The 15,114-nt window shown below is 36.6% G+C and overlaps 1 protein-coding gene across 2 annotated transcripts; it reads right to left on the bottom strand.

Annotated features, from left to right (window-relative positions):
• Positions 1-3,601: 3,601 nt before the first annotated feature.
• LOC121388736 (twisted gastrulation protein homolog 1-like) lies at positions 3,602-13,549 on the bottom strand. 2 transcript variants are annotated; one of them, XM_041520216.1, is made up of 4 exons: positions 13,437-13,549; positions 7,083-7,304; positions 5,482-5,694; positions 3,602-5,252 (listed from the first exon to the last, which is right to left on the bottom strand). In XM_041520216.1, exons 2-4 carry the CDS (start codon positions 7,300-7,302, stop codon positions 4,897-4,899), a joined length of 789 nt encoding a protein of 262 aa, XP_041376150.1. In that variant the 5' UTR covers positions 7,303-7,304; positions 13,437-13,549; the 3' UTR covers positions 3,602-4,896. The 2 variants fall into 2 exon arrangements, with proteins under 2 accessions (XP_041376150.1, XP_041376151.1); XM_041520217.1 differs by having other exon boundaries at positions 13,505-13,533.
• Between the last annotated feature and the right edge of the window lie 1,565 nt (positions 13,550-15,114).

Genomic DNA, 15,114 nt, shown 5'->3' with positions numbered 1-15,114 from the left:
AAACATCACAAAGCACTTCATGATACATACAAAGTGTTTGTAAGGTGGTTCCTAAATTGGTTCTTTTTGATTGGCAACAATATTTATCAAATTATTTAGATTATGTGAATGTAAAGTTCCTTTTGGATGTCAGTATATATTTATTCATAAACTGTGTAGACAACAAATTATGGACATTTCCATAAGAGCCACACAGATAAAGAGGAAACCCGCTGTCCACTCCATTGGCTTCTCTTTTTGATTAGCAGCAAGGGATTTCATTATTTAACTAATTCGTACTTCTTCATAAATAATATTTTAATTGTTAAAAGGTCACTTACGACTACCGTACGGTATGCTTTGTGGAACGGCTGTAGTTTATGGTGCCAGTTGTAAAATTCACCAGAAGTCACTACAATTAACCTTAGCTACAATTCTTTTGTGGAACGGGGCCCAAACAGATATAGAAATGTTTTATTTAACGACGCACACACATTTTATTTACTGCTATATGGTGTCGGACATGGTTAAGGACCACATAGATTTTGAGAGGAAACCTGCTGTCGCCACTACATGGGCTACTCTTTCCAATTAGCAACAAGGGATCTTTTATTTGTGCTTCCCACAGGCAGGATAGCACAAACCATGGCCTTTGTTGAACCAGTTATGGATCACTGGTCGGTGCAAGTGGTTTACACCTACCCATTGAGCCTCAGGGTTTGGAGTCTGTATCTGGCTTAAAAATCCCATGCCTCGACTGGGATCCGAACCCAGTACCTACCAGCCTGTAGACCGATGGCCTAACCACGCCGTCACCGAGGCCGGTTGACGTGTAAGACACCAATTCAATGCTATGTGGGTCTAAGGAAAGTGCAATCCCATACAGACAAAAGTATAAATAATAATTACACTAATTCATGTCATAATACCTGTATTGCCTCCCTTTTAACAAAAACTACTATATTAAGCCATCTTTTTATGTAGTAATTTTGTTAAAAAACACAGTATTCAGTTCAAATATTTATTATGGGTAACCAATGCATTTTTTGCGTATAAACAACACTAACTGCATATAATCCACACAGCTGATAAGATTGGTTATTTTTTCATTCATAATAGAAACAGTCGAAAAAATGAATTTGTTGAAAAAAATCTTACAAGAATGCATTTAAACATTTTTCTAAATGCAACATTTGTTTTATCCTATATTTAGTGTACTCTCGTGTTTCAGAAATCTAAGCCAAAATCATGGTCCACATTAAGTCAAACCATTAAAAATAAAATCAAATACAACTGCTACATTAGTTTAAATATTTGATTTTCTTGTCGGAGAATGAACACATTCTGCCACCAATTGCAGGACTTGTATAATTTTTATACAATCCACTAGCCAATGAATCAGTGATTTTAAACATTTACAAGCCATGATTAAAAATTCACTAGCCCTACTGTACTTTAAGTTAAAACAATTTTACTAATTAATATTAATAATCGGATATGTCACCTAAAGAGGGAGATAGAGCTTAAAAACACTATCATTGGGTGGTGGTGGTGGGGGCATGATATTCATATTTACAAAATAGACTTAACTGCAGCATTTGACAAATTTCTTTTCACTAGCCGTCGGGTATGACGATAATAATTATTTACTAGCCCAACACTGAAATTCACTAGCCATGGGAGTGGGGCTACCATAATCTAGAAGCCCTGAATTGCACCGATTACTTGTATACTAGTCACAAGTTAAGAGCCAGTATAAATATTCACCCTACTTATAAAAAAGAAAGAAAAAAGTTACAGACATGGTCAAAACATTGCAAATGCATCAGCCTTTTCCTCCGTTTGGTCGCAGGTAGAAAGTGTATTGCAAAACTGTTTTTGCCGACTATGCAGGGTACCTGCCTGTTAACACTTTTGCATGTTTGAAATGGGTAGGGTGGGTATAAACTTTGTTGGAACCTAGCTTTTGATAACCATGCCAACAAGTGGTAATCCGAGATTGTGGCCTGTGATCAGAGTCCTGGTATGGTTGAACGATGGCGTATCCATGCATGAAGTGGCAAGACATCTACAAGTGAGCCGTTCTTTCTTCCAATGGAAGCAAGAGTGATTCTGTGTCACTGGCAAACCGACGGAGAAATCCCACTCCAGTGTTCCTGTGTTCCTTAACTTGTGACTATATATAATGCACCTCTTGTGGTATGTGATGTACATTACCCACACAATTAAGCAACAGCTTATTTTTTCAGATATTAACCATATAAATGTAAGTAAAAAGGGTTTTATTGAACAAGAAGATGCAGACTCGTATATACTATATGTATGATATGTAAAAGAACTTGGGTCACATGTAATTCCAGCTGACGCATACGAGTACTTTAGTGTGTTATTTACACAGTGTTTTAATACATCTCAATATCTACTGTAATCACCGGCTAGTTTGAAACAATGAACTCCACAGGCACTTGACAAAGATTAGTAAACATAAATAACATTGTTTTATATTGGTAAATTTTATATATTTTTATAATATTTTGCTTATACTATCTTCACACATGTCAATCTTATAGCGTGTATATAACATGTATGTATGTATTTGTAACCAAATTTTTTATCCCTACTATATATATATAATAGGGATAAAAATATTTGTTACAAAATATACAATTTACTAATTATGAGATAACCATATGGAGTTTTAAAATTTGCGGGTGTTGTCTATTTGATCCCGCAAATGTCATTTTTGTCCGAAGGCGTTAGCCCGAGGTCAAAAATGAAACATTTGCAGGCATCAAATAGACAATAACACTCACAAATCTAAAAACTCAATATGGTTATGTCCATTGTAAACTGAATCGTTTTTCTACGGAACTAATTGTATATTTTGTATTTCTTGAAAAAAATACCTGGCTACAATCTAATCTAACTGTAGACCCGTGAATCGTCAACCTGGCCTGTTCCAGTTGCTAATGACGTCATTAGCTTTCCGGGTGTTATGGTCTATTTGATCCCGGAAAAAGAATGTAATTAACCAATCACAATACAGAACACACTCACCATCAGTTTACAACATACACTAAATGTATTTGTGTATACCAATCTGGAAATATGTCACATTGATTTACCAATATACAACAATTTTATTTATGTCAAGTGCCTGTGCAAATTTATCGGTGTCAAGTGCCTGTGCAAAACTCTACAGTTTTCTAGAAGCGAAAACACTGTTAATTACAATATGGGTTTTTTTTAAATTCATATTCAAAGTAGGATTGAGCCTGTAGCCAACTGCAAATTATAATATACAAAATGTTTAAATAACATTATATTAGGCCTATAAAAATTTGCATAAATTCCATACTGACCTTATCAAAGACAAAAAATCTGTTAATATTCCAAATTTTTAAAATTGGCTAAGTAAAATAATTTCCACTGGTGAGAAATTAAAGGAAAATAAAACTACTGACCCAATTATAAACAGCTACAACCTGCACTGCTGAAAATATTATCATGTTAATCTCCAGTGGATTAGTTTTCTTCAGACCATTTGTTCACTTTGTGACTTCACTTGTAAGTAAATATATATCTATAAAAATACTAAAATACAGCAAATATAATGCTTGAACAAATTATATAAATCATGTATTTACAAATATGCCTCTAAGTATACATGGACGAACTATACACTACAGGGTAATATATCACAACCATTACATATAGGTTTCTAGCACACGGCAAGCACACACTACTAACACAAATCAATATGGCTTCTACAGTAAACAATTAAATAATATTGATATGTCATGTTGGGAACCTCTAAGTAAATAAAAAATAAGTAATTCTGTACTTATACTAGAATCTCTATTAACTGTATTTTTTATTTGTTGGAGACTAGTTTAGCATACATGTTCAACACATGAACATGCATTATTTGATTAACAAGCTCAAATTTACAACACAAAATGTTGATACCTTTTAATTATTGTCTCTTAACATGTTCTCATAATTCTTATGCAACAAAATAAAAATAACATGGAGTACTTTTTTGTCCAAACAATTTGGCATTCTCTGATCTTGTTTGAATCTATCACGTTATAAAATAGAATCTAAAATTATGAAGAGCCTTTGCTATTACATTCCTCCAATGACTTATATCCATGGCAATACATGTATTACTAATAACAAAGATTCTTTACACAATTCGGTAATATGATGGCATGCTATATTAACGGAGTAAATTACCAGATTATTTGTTTTTAACAATAACTTTTGTAGCAAGCTCATGAACTGGACGGAAGATGTAACACTTTGAAAAGCACTTAATGATTAACAAAAACTAAAATTATTTCTCAGAACACCAATAAAAACATTTCAACACATCTATGTGCCATAAAATCTTGAAGGCCTTTTAATTAAAGTCTGTAAACCGTATTTGAGAATAAAGAATAATAAAATATGCCATCAACATTAGCCGTTACTATGGGGCATTTTCCAAATTGGTCAGCCACAAATAGACAACAGACAAGCATGTCAAAGCCAAGGACTGGTTGGTGAAGTTAGTAAAATTAAAGAGACCGTCATGGTGTCTGAACAGAGGAAAATAAAAGTCAAAGAACATGATTTATGTTCTTACACCAACTACAGTTTTAACATATTTTGTGTTTAGAGGTAATAATTCATCATGTTCATTATCGCTAATAGTAAATATTATTTTTTTATAATATTATATCAACTTAGACTCCACAAAGTTGAAATTATGTTTATGATTATTAACACACTGTCGCCAATATTGTCTGATTATTCAGTTAAAAACTGTCGCCAATATTGTCTGATTATTCAGTTAAAAACCAACTGAACTCTGCACACATTAAATTCTGGGACTCGATCATCATACGTTTCTCACATTATTTGGTCCTCCTCTCAACCAACTGAATCAATAGCTGCATCGGCAACCCGTATTTCATCCTTGCCATCCACACGCACGCTATTCTCTGAATAGTCATAATCTGTGATTTCCAACTCGGCTTCTTCAAGTTCATTTGGCGGTGGACACTTCAAACACTTGGGCTGGCTGATGCCATAGTCCAGACAGGTGTTGCCAATACACTGGCAGCAGCCATACTCGTGGAACCAGCGGTACTTGGCGGCGCCCATAGACATGCACGAGGCTTTGCACTTTATGATCGACATACACTGCGAGAAGAAGGCCACAGAACAGTTCTTGTCTGGGGAATCTTCATTGTCAATGTACGACGGTTTCTTTTTACCTTCCTCGCCTGCAACATAAAACATTACAATATTAGTATTTACAGAGATGTACTGAATAAACCGACTTCCACCTCTCTTGTTGGTTAAAATTAAATACATGATTTAGATTGTGCATGTCTGGAAACTTAAACAATATATTTTCAAGTATTGGTACATGTCTACAGGTGAAAATATTAAACCATTAGATCAACAGAAAACATGAAGAGTAATCCCATGATTTGATGTCATTATTCTCACCAATAGCAATAGCATATCTCAAATCCACATTGAGACTGCCCGGCTTGAAGTACAGTGTATCTATGTGTCTAGGATAGGAGAAGGTTGTCCAGCGGTTTTCTTCATCTTCCATCTCTGTGAGTACATCAAACAGTTCAGGAATTGGGTCATTCAGGTCCTCTATGGAGCTGGTTTTGCCCAAGTTCATGTTTGGATCAGGTTTCGGACAAAGACCTGTGAAACAAATCACATACAGTAGATCAATATGTACAAATAACATCTGTTAAGTTGATGATGTATTATTAGGCTTTTAGGTGATTTAAGATACAGGTAGGGCTGCTTACCCCTATTGCAATTTCAAATTGAAACAAACTGTTCTGAGTTGGCAGCAAATTTTACGATGTTTTCAAATAACAGTCTGTTAAATGATTAAAATCACACATCAAACACATTTTCTTTTTTAGAAAGGCTTTATTAGTCTGGAACATGTTATAATGGCAACAAACTCTAAGACAATTTCTTTAATAGGGCGGAATATAGCCCAGTGGTGAAGTGTTCGCCTGATGCATGATCGACCTAGGATCAATCCCCATGAGTAGGCCCATTGGACAATTTCTCATTTCAGCCAGGACTCTACGACTGGTATATCAAAGGCTGTGTCAATTGGATGGTGCATACATAAGATCCCTTTCTACTAATGGATTAAGTTATATGAAGGGTCTACAGGAATAACATGTGATGTCATATTTTTAGAAAGGTGTTATTTTTTAATTTACAACTCTGCAAGCGTTGAATGTATTTATGCCTAAGAAAGCATAATTTATTATATAACATTTGTTGAAATATCTTAAAATATCAGTGAAATAAAAGTGTTATCAGTCAATCAGTGACAATAACACATTTTAGAGTAAAAATTTCACTATTTTACTCTAAAATGTGTTATCGTCACTGTAGAAAGTGTTATCTTCACTGTAAGAAAGCTGGAACTATTTTGCTGCTGGCATTTTAAAAATAAAGGTAAATTGACAAAAGTTATATAATAAATAGAAAATTTCATGTTTTTTGTCAAATATGATTTATATCTCATCTCGTGACGTTTGCAATCATATCACACTCGTCACACTAGCCCGACTCGTGAGATATGATTGCAAACATCACGAGATGAGATATAAATCATATTTGACAAAAAACATGAAATATCCTCTTATTTACCAACTGCTTTTAATGGCCTACCATAATTATAGGTTTTTAATTTAGTGTGTCATTGTGACCTTGACATACATGACCGTTTGGACATCATAAGTTATTCCTGTGGACCCTTCATATTATGTCAAAATTAACCAAAGTTTGACATCCGATAGCCGACAATTAATAATCAATGTGTTCTAGTGACGTTGTTAAACATTTTGTTCATTATCACAAAACAATTTTAAAACATTAAACAATAGTTGCTAATCAATTTTCAGTTGAACAGAAATATTAATTAAAATTTTGCAAACAAAATGTTTCCATCACCCATCCTCTCTCACTCCTGCTCTTTCGAAATGGAGAGGTCTGCAGTGCATGTAAATATCTTGTCGTCCACGGCATATTATAAAGATAAAGAAGACTGTATTAATTACCGACACAGGAGCAGCATTCGGTGAAGAGGTCACTGAGACAAACAGAACAGTCTGTGCAGCATGTGCAGTTCCTCTTGTTACTCATATTACACTCGCAACACTTGATGAGCATACACTTGCTGACACGACTTGCGCACACCGCTTCATTGCACGATGTTGCGCTGTGTAGAGTAGCTAGCAGGGTAGCTATGCCAGCAACTACCACCAATATCCACTTCATATCTGGAAAAAAACAAAAAAAACCCGCTGAATTTAAGGTACATGCAACTACCATATACCGGTATTGCCACCCCAACACCAAACAGGGTTTTTGCCCTAAAATCATGGCAATTAATGGCAATATAGCTGGTGTGACATTGTAATTTGAAGATGAATCTTAGTAAATGAACTGATTTTTCAAATTGTATCACAAAGTGTATGAAAAATGTAATCAAATTTCAAAACATTTCAAACCAGATGTACCTAGTAATGGCATTTATGGTCTGTTTATATTATGTACCCTCAAATTATTTTCTGCCAAAAAGCTTTCCAATCCGGTATCAAATTAACTGTGCTCGTATTTTTACCCCCAAGTGCTCACTATATATTTTTTTTTATCTAAGTCTAGTGTATATATTTATAGCTTATCACTTATGACAATAAACATATCATAATATAGAGCCCAAACAATTCATGGCACACTATCATTCCATATCAATATTTTTGTTTTTTAATTATTATTATTATAATAATATAAACAAACTTAAAAAGATAAAATCTCACAAAAAATCCTATCTGCATGGCTTTTGCCCCAAAGATGAGGCGGTAAACGTTGTGCCCAAAATCAACAAGCCCAAATTAAGTGCGAACACGCTAACCTCAAAACATTTCACCTCAAAATCAATGGAATGTTAAGCTGTAATTAAATTTAAACAAAGAGTACCGGTGAGGTACATGATACGCCCTTCAGGAGTTTGATGGAAAACCATAGATATTAATAAATATGTTACAGGTATGATTCTATTCTAATTATGTAATATTTTTGCAATGGGATGGATGAACAGTTTGTTTTGGACCAACTACATGTGAGGTTTAATGGTCCTGTCTGCAAGATATGATCCGGACAAGGATTTACTGTTATGCACAGTAGACAGTGAAAAGTAGGTCACAGTGACCTAGTAATAGTACACTACACATCGCCATCCCCAAGTTGTTCCTACATGTGAGCAGGCTATGAACTTAAGTTTTTTTAATCTAATAGCCCTCAGTAAAAATTGGTAGCCCCATAACTTTTAAGTTTGATGGAAAACCGTATCTATATTAATAAATATGTTACGGGTATGATTCAATTATAATTGTGAAATTTTTGCAATGGGATGGATGAACAGTTTGTTTTGGACCAACCACCATCCTAAGTTGTTCCTACATGTGGTTTGATGGTCCTGTATGCACCTGAATGCAAGATATGATTTGGACAAGGATTTACTGTTATGTGCAGTAGACCGTGAAAAGTAGGTCATAGTGACCTAGTAATAGTATGCAACAAACCGCCATCCCATGTTGTTCCTACATGTGAGGTTTGATCTGTATACAAGATATGGTCTGGATAAGGATTTACTGTTATGTTCAGTAGACCGTGGTGGTGGTTTAGATTTTTGTTTTCCATACCATGTTTATCCGTCCTTTGAGGCCATCTTTAAAAATATTTAGTTTTGTCTATTTCTGACCAGTAGTTTCAAATGTGGGTAGGTAGGTAGAGATGTTTTTTTTTTAAGGCCTAATTGCGTAATGAAGGCTTACGAAATATTATGTCACATATGAGACACTTCATTCTGTCACATATTAATGTCGTAGTTTTGAATATTTCCCCCAGATTCTGTTTAATGATTTAAACTAAAAACTTTATTGTTCATTAAGGGTTATCATGTAGTTTTAATAAGTGTATATTTCACAGTATAATGATTTACAAAAACCCACCCTAAAACATTTTTTTTCCTTCTTTTTGCGGGAGGTTATCGCGCAAAGCAATAGCAAATGATGAGAGAGGTTTAATTAAAAATAATTTGTAAGAAAGATTAATATTTTTAACAATGAAAACATTTGTCAATTTATACATTTCTTTAACATAATAAAATAGATATTAATTTTGTAAACAATAATCTGACAATTTGCATAGGTAGCCTAGAAGGAAATAAACCGCAATTGAGTTATGGTTTAGTTTAGACTTCAGCTGGCGGCAAATAGTCTTGATCATACAAAGCAACCGTTATAAGTAGGCGAAAAAACAACGGGTCATGCTGTTGACTGTCATAACTGACTACGAATAGATAACCCATGACCCAAATGAAAATTCCATGACCTGCACAAATCATGTATATCTGGGCACTAAATTACATCAAATTATTTGTATTAATCTGCTATGTTAAAACAAATCCTACCACTGGCAAATGTACTCCCTTTATTTCACTAAATCACACAACTGCAAATACCTGTTTTACCCTCTGGCAGAAACCATGGTAAATAATTGGGAATTTTCTGTGACATTTGCTTTTGAGGTGTCGATGTTCAGTACTGTACAACGACTTAATAAATCCCTGAATATGTATCCAATCATAATTTTTTATATGATATATTTAACAAATGATACTTTTTAATTTTTTCAACTTTTAAAACTTAACATTTTGTCTAAAATTATGAAAAATAAAAGCATACAGACATGTTGTTTGCTCAATACAGAACTCGGAACTATTTTGACAGGGGTTAAGGTAAGTAGACCAGTTTTTATTTTAATGTGGTAAATCTTTGTAATAATGCAGCTAATGTCGATGTCAGTATTCCAATGACATCACTTAGCTACTCCTTACAATAGCCATGAACTTGGTACATTATGTTTTCATTTTCTGAATGCTGGACAAATTTCAATGCAAAATTGTAGGGGTGTAGAAATGGAAAATATTTCACTAGCCCGCCAAACCAAAACCAACTAAAATTTACTAGCCAGCCAGAATTTCTACCAGTCTGCCAACCTATAGAAAATATACTTTTGTTTAGCAATATTACTGGCGTAGGAAGCTGGGGGGGGGGAGGAGAGAGAGCGAGAGAGAGAGGAGGAGAGCCCCCCACTTTTCTTGATCCAGTATCAGCATGTGTGTGTGTGTGCATATATGTGTGTGTGTGCCCCCACCCCCACACCACCGTATACAGTATATACATGTATATTTAATGACAAACAAATTAAGGACACTTGGTAAGTTATCAACATTATGCGGCAAATGAACGAAATCAGATCCCTAACCTTGATTGACAAATCAATACATGATGAAATATTCTGATCAAGACTACGTTATTCACATTTCTTTCATATAGATTTACAAAATTCAAGTGACATCTCACAAGTATTTAATAGAAGAATCTATTCAAAACACACTGGCAACACACTTTCAACATAAACAAATCATTATTTTAAAAGAACTACTGACCTTTGACACGCCCTGTTTCCTGGGAATTAGGCTAAATCAGAACCACTATCAAAACGGAACTGATTTGGATGTAATGGTACCTCAATGTAATAGTAAAAAATAATATCTTGTAGATATATACTACTCAAAAGAATTTAAGGGTCAAAAATGTATAACCAAATAAGTTTCAGAGTGTATTAGATTGATGATGTAAACTACACCAATTTTTTTATTTATTGTTCCATATTTACAAAAAAACACAAATAAACATCACTGTATACAATAAAGTCACATGACATGCTGTCAAAGTTGAAGGTTGTCAAACATGGATTTTACACATTAGAACATTCATTTAATAGTGTGTGAATCCACCCCTGGCGCGAATACACTCAACACATCGTTGCCTCATGCTGTTGATCAGACGTCTGAACAACTCTTGGGGAATGGCCTGCCACTCTGCCATAATAAGTTGACCCAGATAATGAAGGTTGGCCGGAGGGGCATGGTTATCCCAAACTCTCCAGCCTAATTCGTCCTAGGCGCCTCTATTGGGGCCAAGTCAGGCGAATATGCTGGCCAATCCATCCTGGCGATACCTTGTTGTCTGAGAAAGTCTGTTACCACCCTGGCGCGGTGGGGTCTGGTATTGTCATCCTGCAGAACTGCCCCGCCGCCAATCTGCTGAAGGCCTGGGAGAACCAACGGCCGGATAATCTCATTCAGATAGCGGATTCCATTCAGATTGCCATCCACCACATAGAGGGGGGTCCTGTGGTGGATAGAGATGCCGCCCCACACCATGACAATGCCACCACCGAACCGGTGACGTTGTCTAACGTTAACGTCAGCGAAGAGCTCCCCAGGACATCTGTAGACACGAACCCGACCGTCGTTGAACTGGAGACTAAACCTGGACTCATCAATGAACATCACTCGACCCCACTGAACACGTTGCCACCGCAGATGAAGCATGCACCAGTCACGTCTGGCCGTTCTGTGACGTGGTAGGAGTGGTGGTCGAACAGCCTGGCGACGGCAGCGTAGATTATTGGCTCTTAGACGATTGTGTATGGTTTGATCAGACACTCGAGTTCCAGTCGCAATCCGCAGATTGTCACGTAATCGGCGTGCAGTGGTTGTGCGTTGACGTAGAGCCATATTGGTGATGTAGCTGTCCTCTCTATATGTAGTGCTTCGGGGTCTTCCCGAACGTGGACGATTTCGAACAGAATTCGTTGCTTGGTACCGTTGCTACAGTCGGCCAACAACACTCTGACTGACACCAATTCTCAGAGCAACATTTCTTTGCGTATTGCCATCCTGAAGCCAAGCAATAGCCCTTCCTCGATCTTCAATAGTCAGTTGAAGTCGTACCATTGTCGAATTTGGAGTGTGCACCGTACACGAACGCAAGCTCCAATTATACGGAAATTCAGCATTGGGAACATGAAATACACGTGCAAAGCGTGCAAATGAAGCGCTTTGTGAAAAAGTAAGTTATGGGCACTTAGCAGACCTTTCGCTTTCGCCCTAATTTACGTGCAAATGTAAGCATGTTTTCGCCATTAGAACTAGTCGACAGTGTCAATGACAGTGGATTTTAATTCATTTATGGGTTGCTTAGACCCACTTTCGTTAAAATGGAACAATACCATGCGTGACATTATGGTCTAGCTAATATAATTGACATTCAGAAAATAATGTCGAAAATATCGTCTGACCCTTAAATTCTTTTGAGTAGTATATATAGATTGTGGTGTGCTGTTTTAATCAACGCTAGGTTCAATTTTTTCCAATTTGGTTCCATTTTTGTTTGGGCTGTTTTGGCATGATTCCATTTTCATTATAACCCGTTCCCGGAATGTCGTGCTTGTGCAGTTAGGAACCCTAAGTTGTTTATTGGCAATGCGTTGCATGTATTATTGTGTGTTTCGACATAATTCTAAAACGTTTGTTTGAATATTTTGGAATTCTTGCATGACTGATTCAATGCAAAAAACTTGCGGATTCAATGCAAAAAAAATAATGTAATAAATTAAAAAAATATATATATAAAATTATAATGCACCAGGGTTTCTGCCAGAGGGTAAAACGGGTATGGCGCCATACCCAGAATTTTTTTTTAAGTTAACCTTTTAAGAAAATTAATTACTCTTATCATTAACTGTGTGATTTTCTTAACCCTAGCCCTAAACATAACCCATTTTCTTTCTAGGGGAGCCACCCCCCCCCCCCCCCCCCATAACCCTGTTGATTGTGGTTGCATTCAATTCCATAGCGCCATACCCAAAAATATCTTTCTGACAGAAACACTGAATACAGTCAGTCAAAAAAAGATAGATTGCCCATCAGACTGGTAGTTGCATTTTTAAATTCGTCTGTCATAATTTTTACTCGCATTTGGCAAGCAGGCCTACTTTCTGCACCTTTGAATTGCTTTTGAAAACGTCATGGGGAAGAATTCCGCCCATTCCCCCTACCAAATATAATTCTGGGTTAGAGTTAGCGATAGCAATAACTAACATGGTAACGGTTGGAACTCTTTCCCAAGGGTGCAAAATGTTACCTCATGGGAAGGTGCTCGATTTAAAATTAACTGAACTTCTGAAGTTAATTCCGCTACTCAGTCTACTATGTCTATCGTCAGTGTCACTGTCGGCTATTGACATCTTTACAGCAATTACATTAATTGTGCTATAACACACTAACGACATTAATGCAGAGCGGCTCTAAGATCGCTCTACTTAAACTTTAGTTCCAGTTAAACTGAAATTTTTAAATTGCATGCTTTTCTACAGTCAAAACTCACAGTGGCTGGGTGGGCCAACAGAATGACTGTTTGAGTTCTGATTCATCAAGAAACAATGTAAACCCAAACCATAAAAAAAGTAACATAAAACAAAGTATAACTAATTACCCGTTTATCTTGGCATACACTTAGTTTCAATAAAAGTAATTAAAACAAAGAACTTTGGCAAGTTTTACCAAAAAATAAACAAGTGTCAATAACAGCGCCCTCTTCCCTTCAAGGGGGATAACTGAAATACAGCTATCTGGAACGTGTTAACAGTTTACTGACGCCACACGATACAAGAATAGCCAACTGGGGACGGGATTTAGCTGTCGATTGACTGATCGCTTGAGGTGTTTCGTCACAGGATCGAAGCACCTCGGTGGATGCATTCAACTGACTGGGCATGGGCGTACATGGGGGGGGGGGGTCGATGGGTTCGACCGAACCCCCCCCTGAAATCGCTTTTTTTATAATTTAATATATCTGACATTGATATTGAACATTATTATATTTACTCAACATAGAAATATATGCCCAATATCTCTGCAATCTATTTAGGAACCCCCCTTTTCAAAATCCTCTATTTTGGAACCCCCCTTTTCAAAATCCTATGTACGCCCATGCTGGGGTGGGGGTCACGTTCCAACTAGGGTACTCAAGTACTCGGAACGGCTCGAGTCTAGCATAACGAAAAGCAATCTCATTTAATTATATATTTTTTTACGTAATTTTGCCATATCATGTTTTCCGCCAATTACATTATAGGGCTATGAGATGGGGGGGGGGGGGGGGAGGAGTGTCGAATGCAATACATTGAATGCGATACATTGGGCATCCATGTTCAACGTTGGAATTAAGATACATAATGCTATTTCACTTTATTCCTTAGTCTCATTATCATCTAGTGTAAATAGCGGGTACTCGGGTCCGGGTAGAGTTTGACCCTCGAGTACTCGAGTCCAATATTTTGGACTCGTGGAGGCCCTAGTTCCAACTAGCTAATGAACCACAACTAGCCAAAAGCCGTACGTGCTTTCCTGTCTGTGGGGAAGTGCATAAAAGATCCCTTGCTGCATTAGGAAAAATGTAGCGGGTTTCCTCTGATGACTACGTATCAGAATTACCAAATGTTTCACATCCAAAAGTTAAGGGCAGGATGAAGCTCGTGTGGTAGAGCTGTCGCCCGAAGTGCATGTATCGCATGATCGACTGCCCTTCGCGATGTAAAAATATTTAACGTCAAACATATGATTGTTGTTTTGTTAGAGCAGGAATCTTTGACTGTCGTTTGGTAGGCAGCGATAACGCAGAATTTATATAGATTGATCTCTGACGGTAAGAGAGTATTGATAACCGTCCAAATAAAATGTCCGTCTAGCTCTCTCACCATCAGAGTACTCGGGCTAGTTGTTTCATGATTCGTTTTACTGCACTCTTAGTTATTTAGATCGATCTCCGTCGGTGGGCCATTTGGGCTATTTCTCGCTTCAGCCAGTGCGCCACGACTGGTATATCAAAGGCCGTGGTATGTGTTATCCTGTCTGTGGGATGGTGCATATAAAAGATCCCTTGCTGCAAATCGAAAAGAGTAGCCCATGAAGTGGTGACAGCGGGTTTCCTATCTCAATATACGTGTGGTTCTTAACCATATGTCCGACGCCATATAACCGTAAATAAAATGTGTTGAGTGCGTCCTTAAATAAAACATTTCCTTCCTTCTTGGTTATTTCAGGATAGGTACGAACCTGTATCCTACATTTCAACCTCTACCACTAAATTAAATTTTGGATACAAAAAAAAC

This window comes from Gigantopelta aegis, chromosome 14 (genome assembly GCF_016097555.1).
Source record: "Gigantopelta aegis isolate Gae_Host chromosome 14, Gae_host_genome, whole genome shotgun sequence".
In the NCBI taxonomy this organism is placed as follows: Eukaryota; Metazoa; Mollusca; class Gastropoda; order Neomphalida; family Peltospiridae; genus Gigantopelta; species Gigantopelta aegis.
This window is presented reverse-complemented; position numbering and strand designations above follow the sequence as displayed.

Bases quoted from the DNA above. Each gene is read 5' to 3' on its own strand.
- LOC121388736 (XM_041520216.1), bottom strand. From the start codon at position 7,302: ATGAAGTGGATATTGGTGGTAGTTGCTGGCATAGCTACCCTGCTAGCT. The intron at 5,695-7,082 runs GTAATTAATACA...TTTGTTTCACAG, and splicing joins CGAATGCTGCTCCTGTGTCG to GTCTTTGTCCGAAACCTGAT. The intron at 5,253-5,481 runs GTGAGAATAATG...TTTATGTTGCAG, and splicing joins GAGATATGCTATTGCTATTG to GCGAGGAAGGTAAAAAGAAA.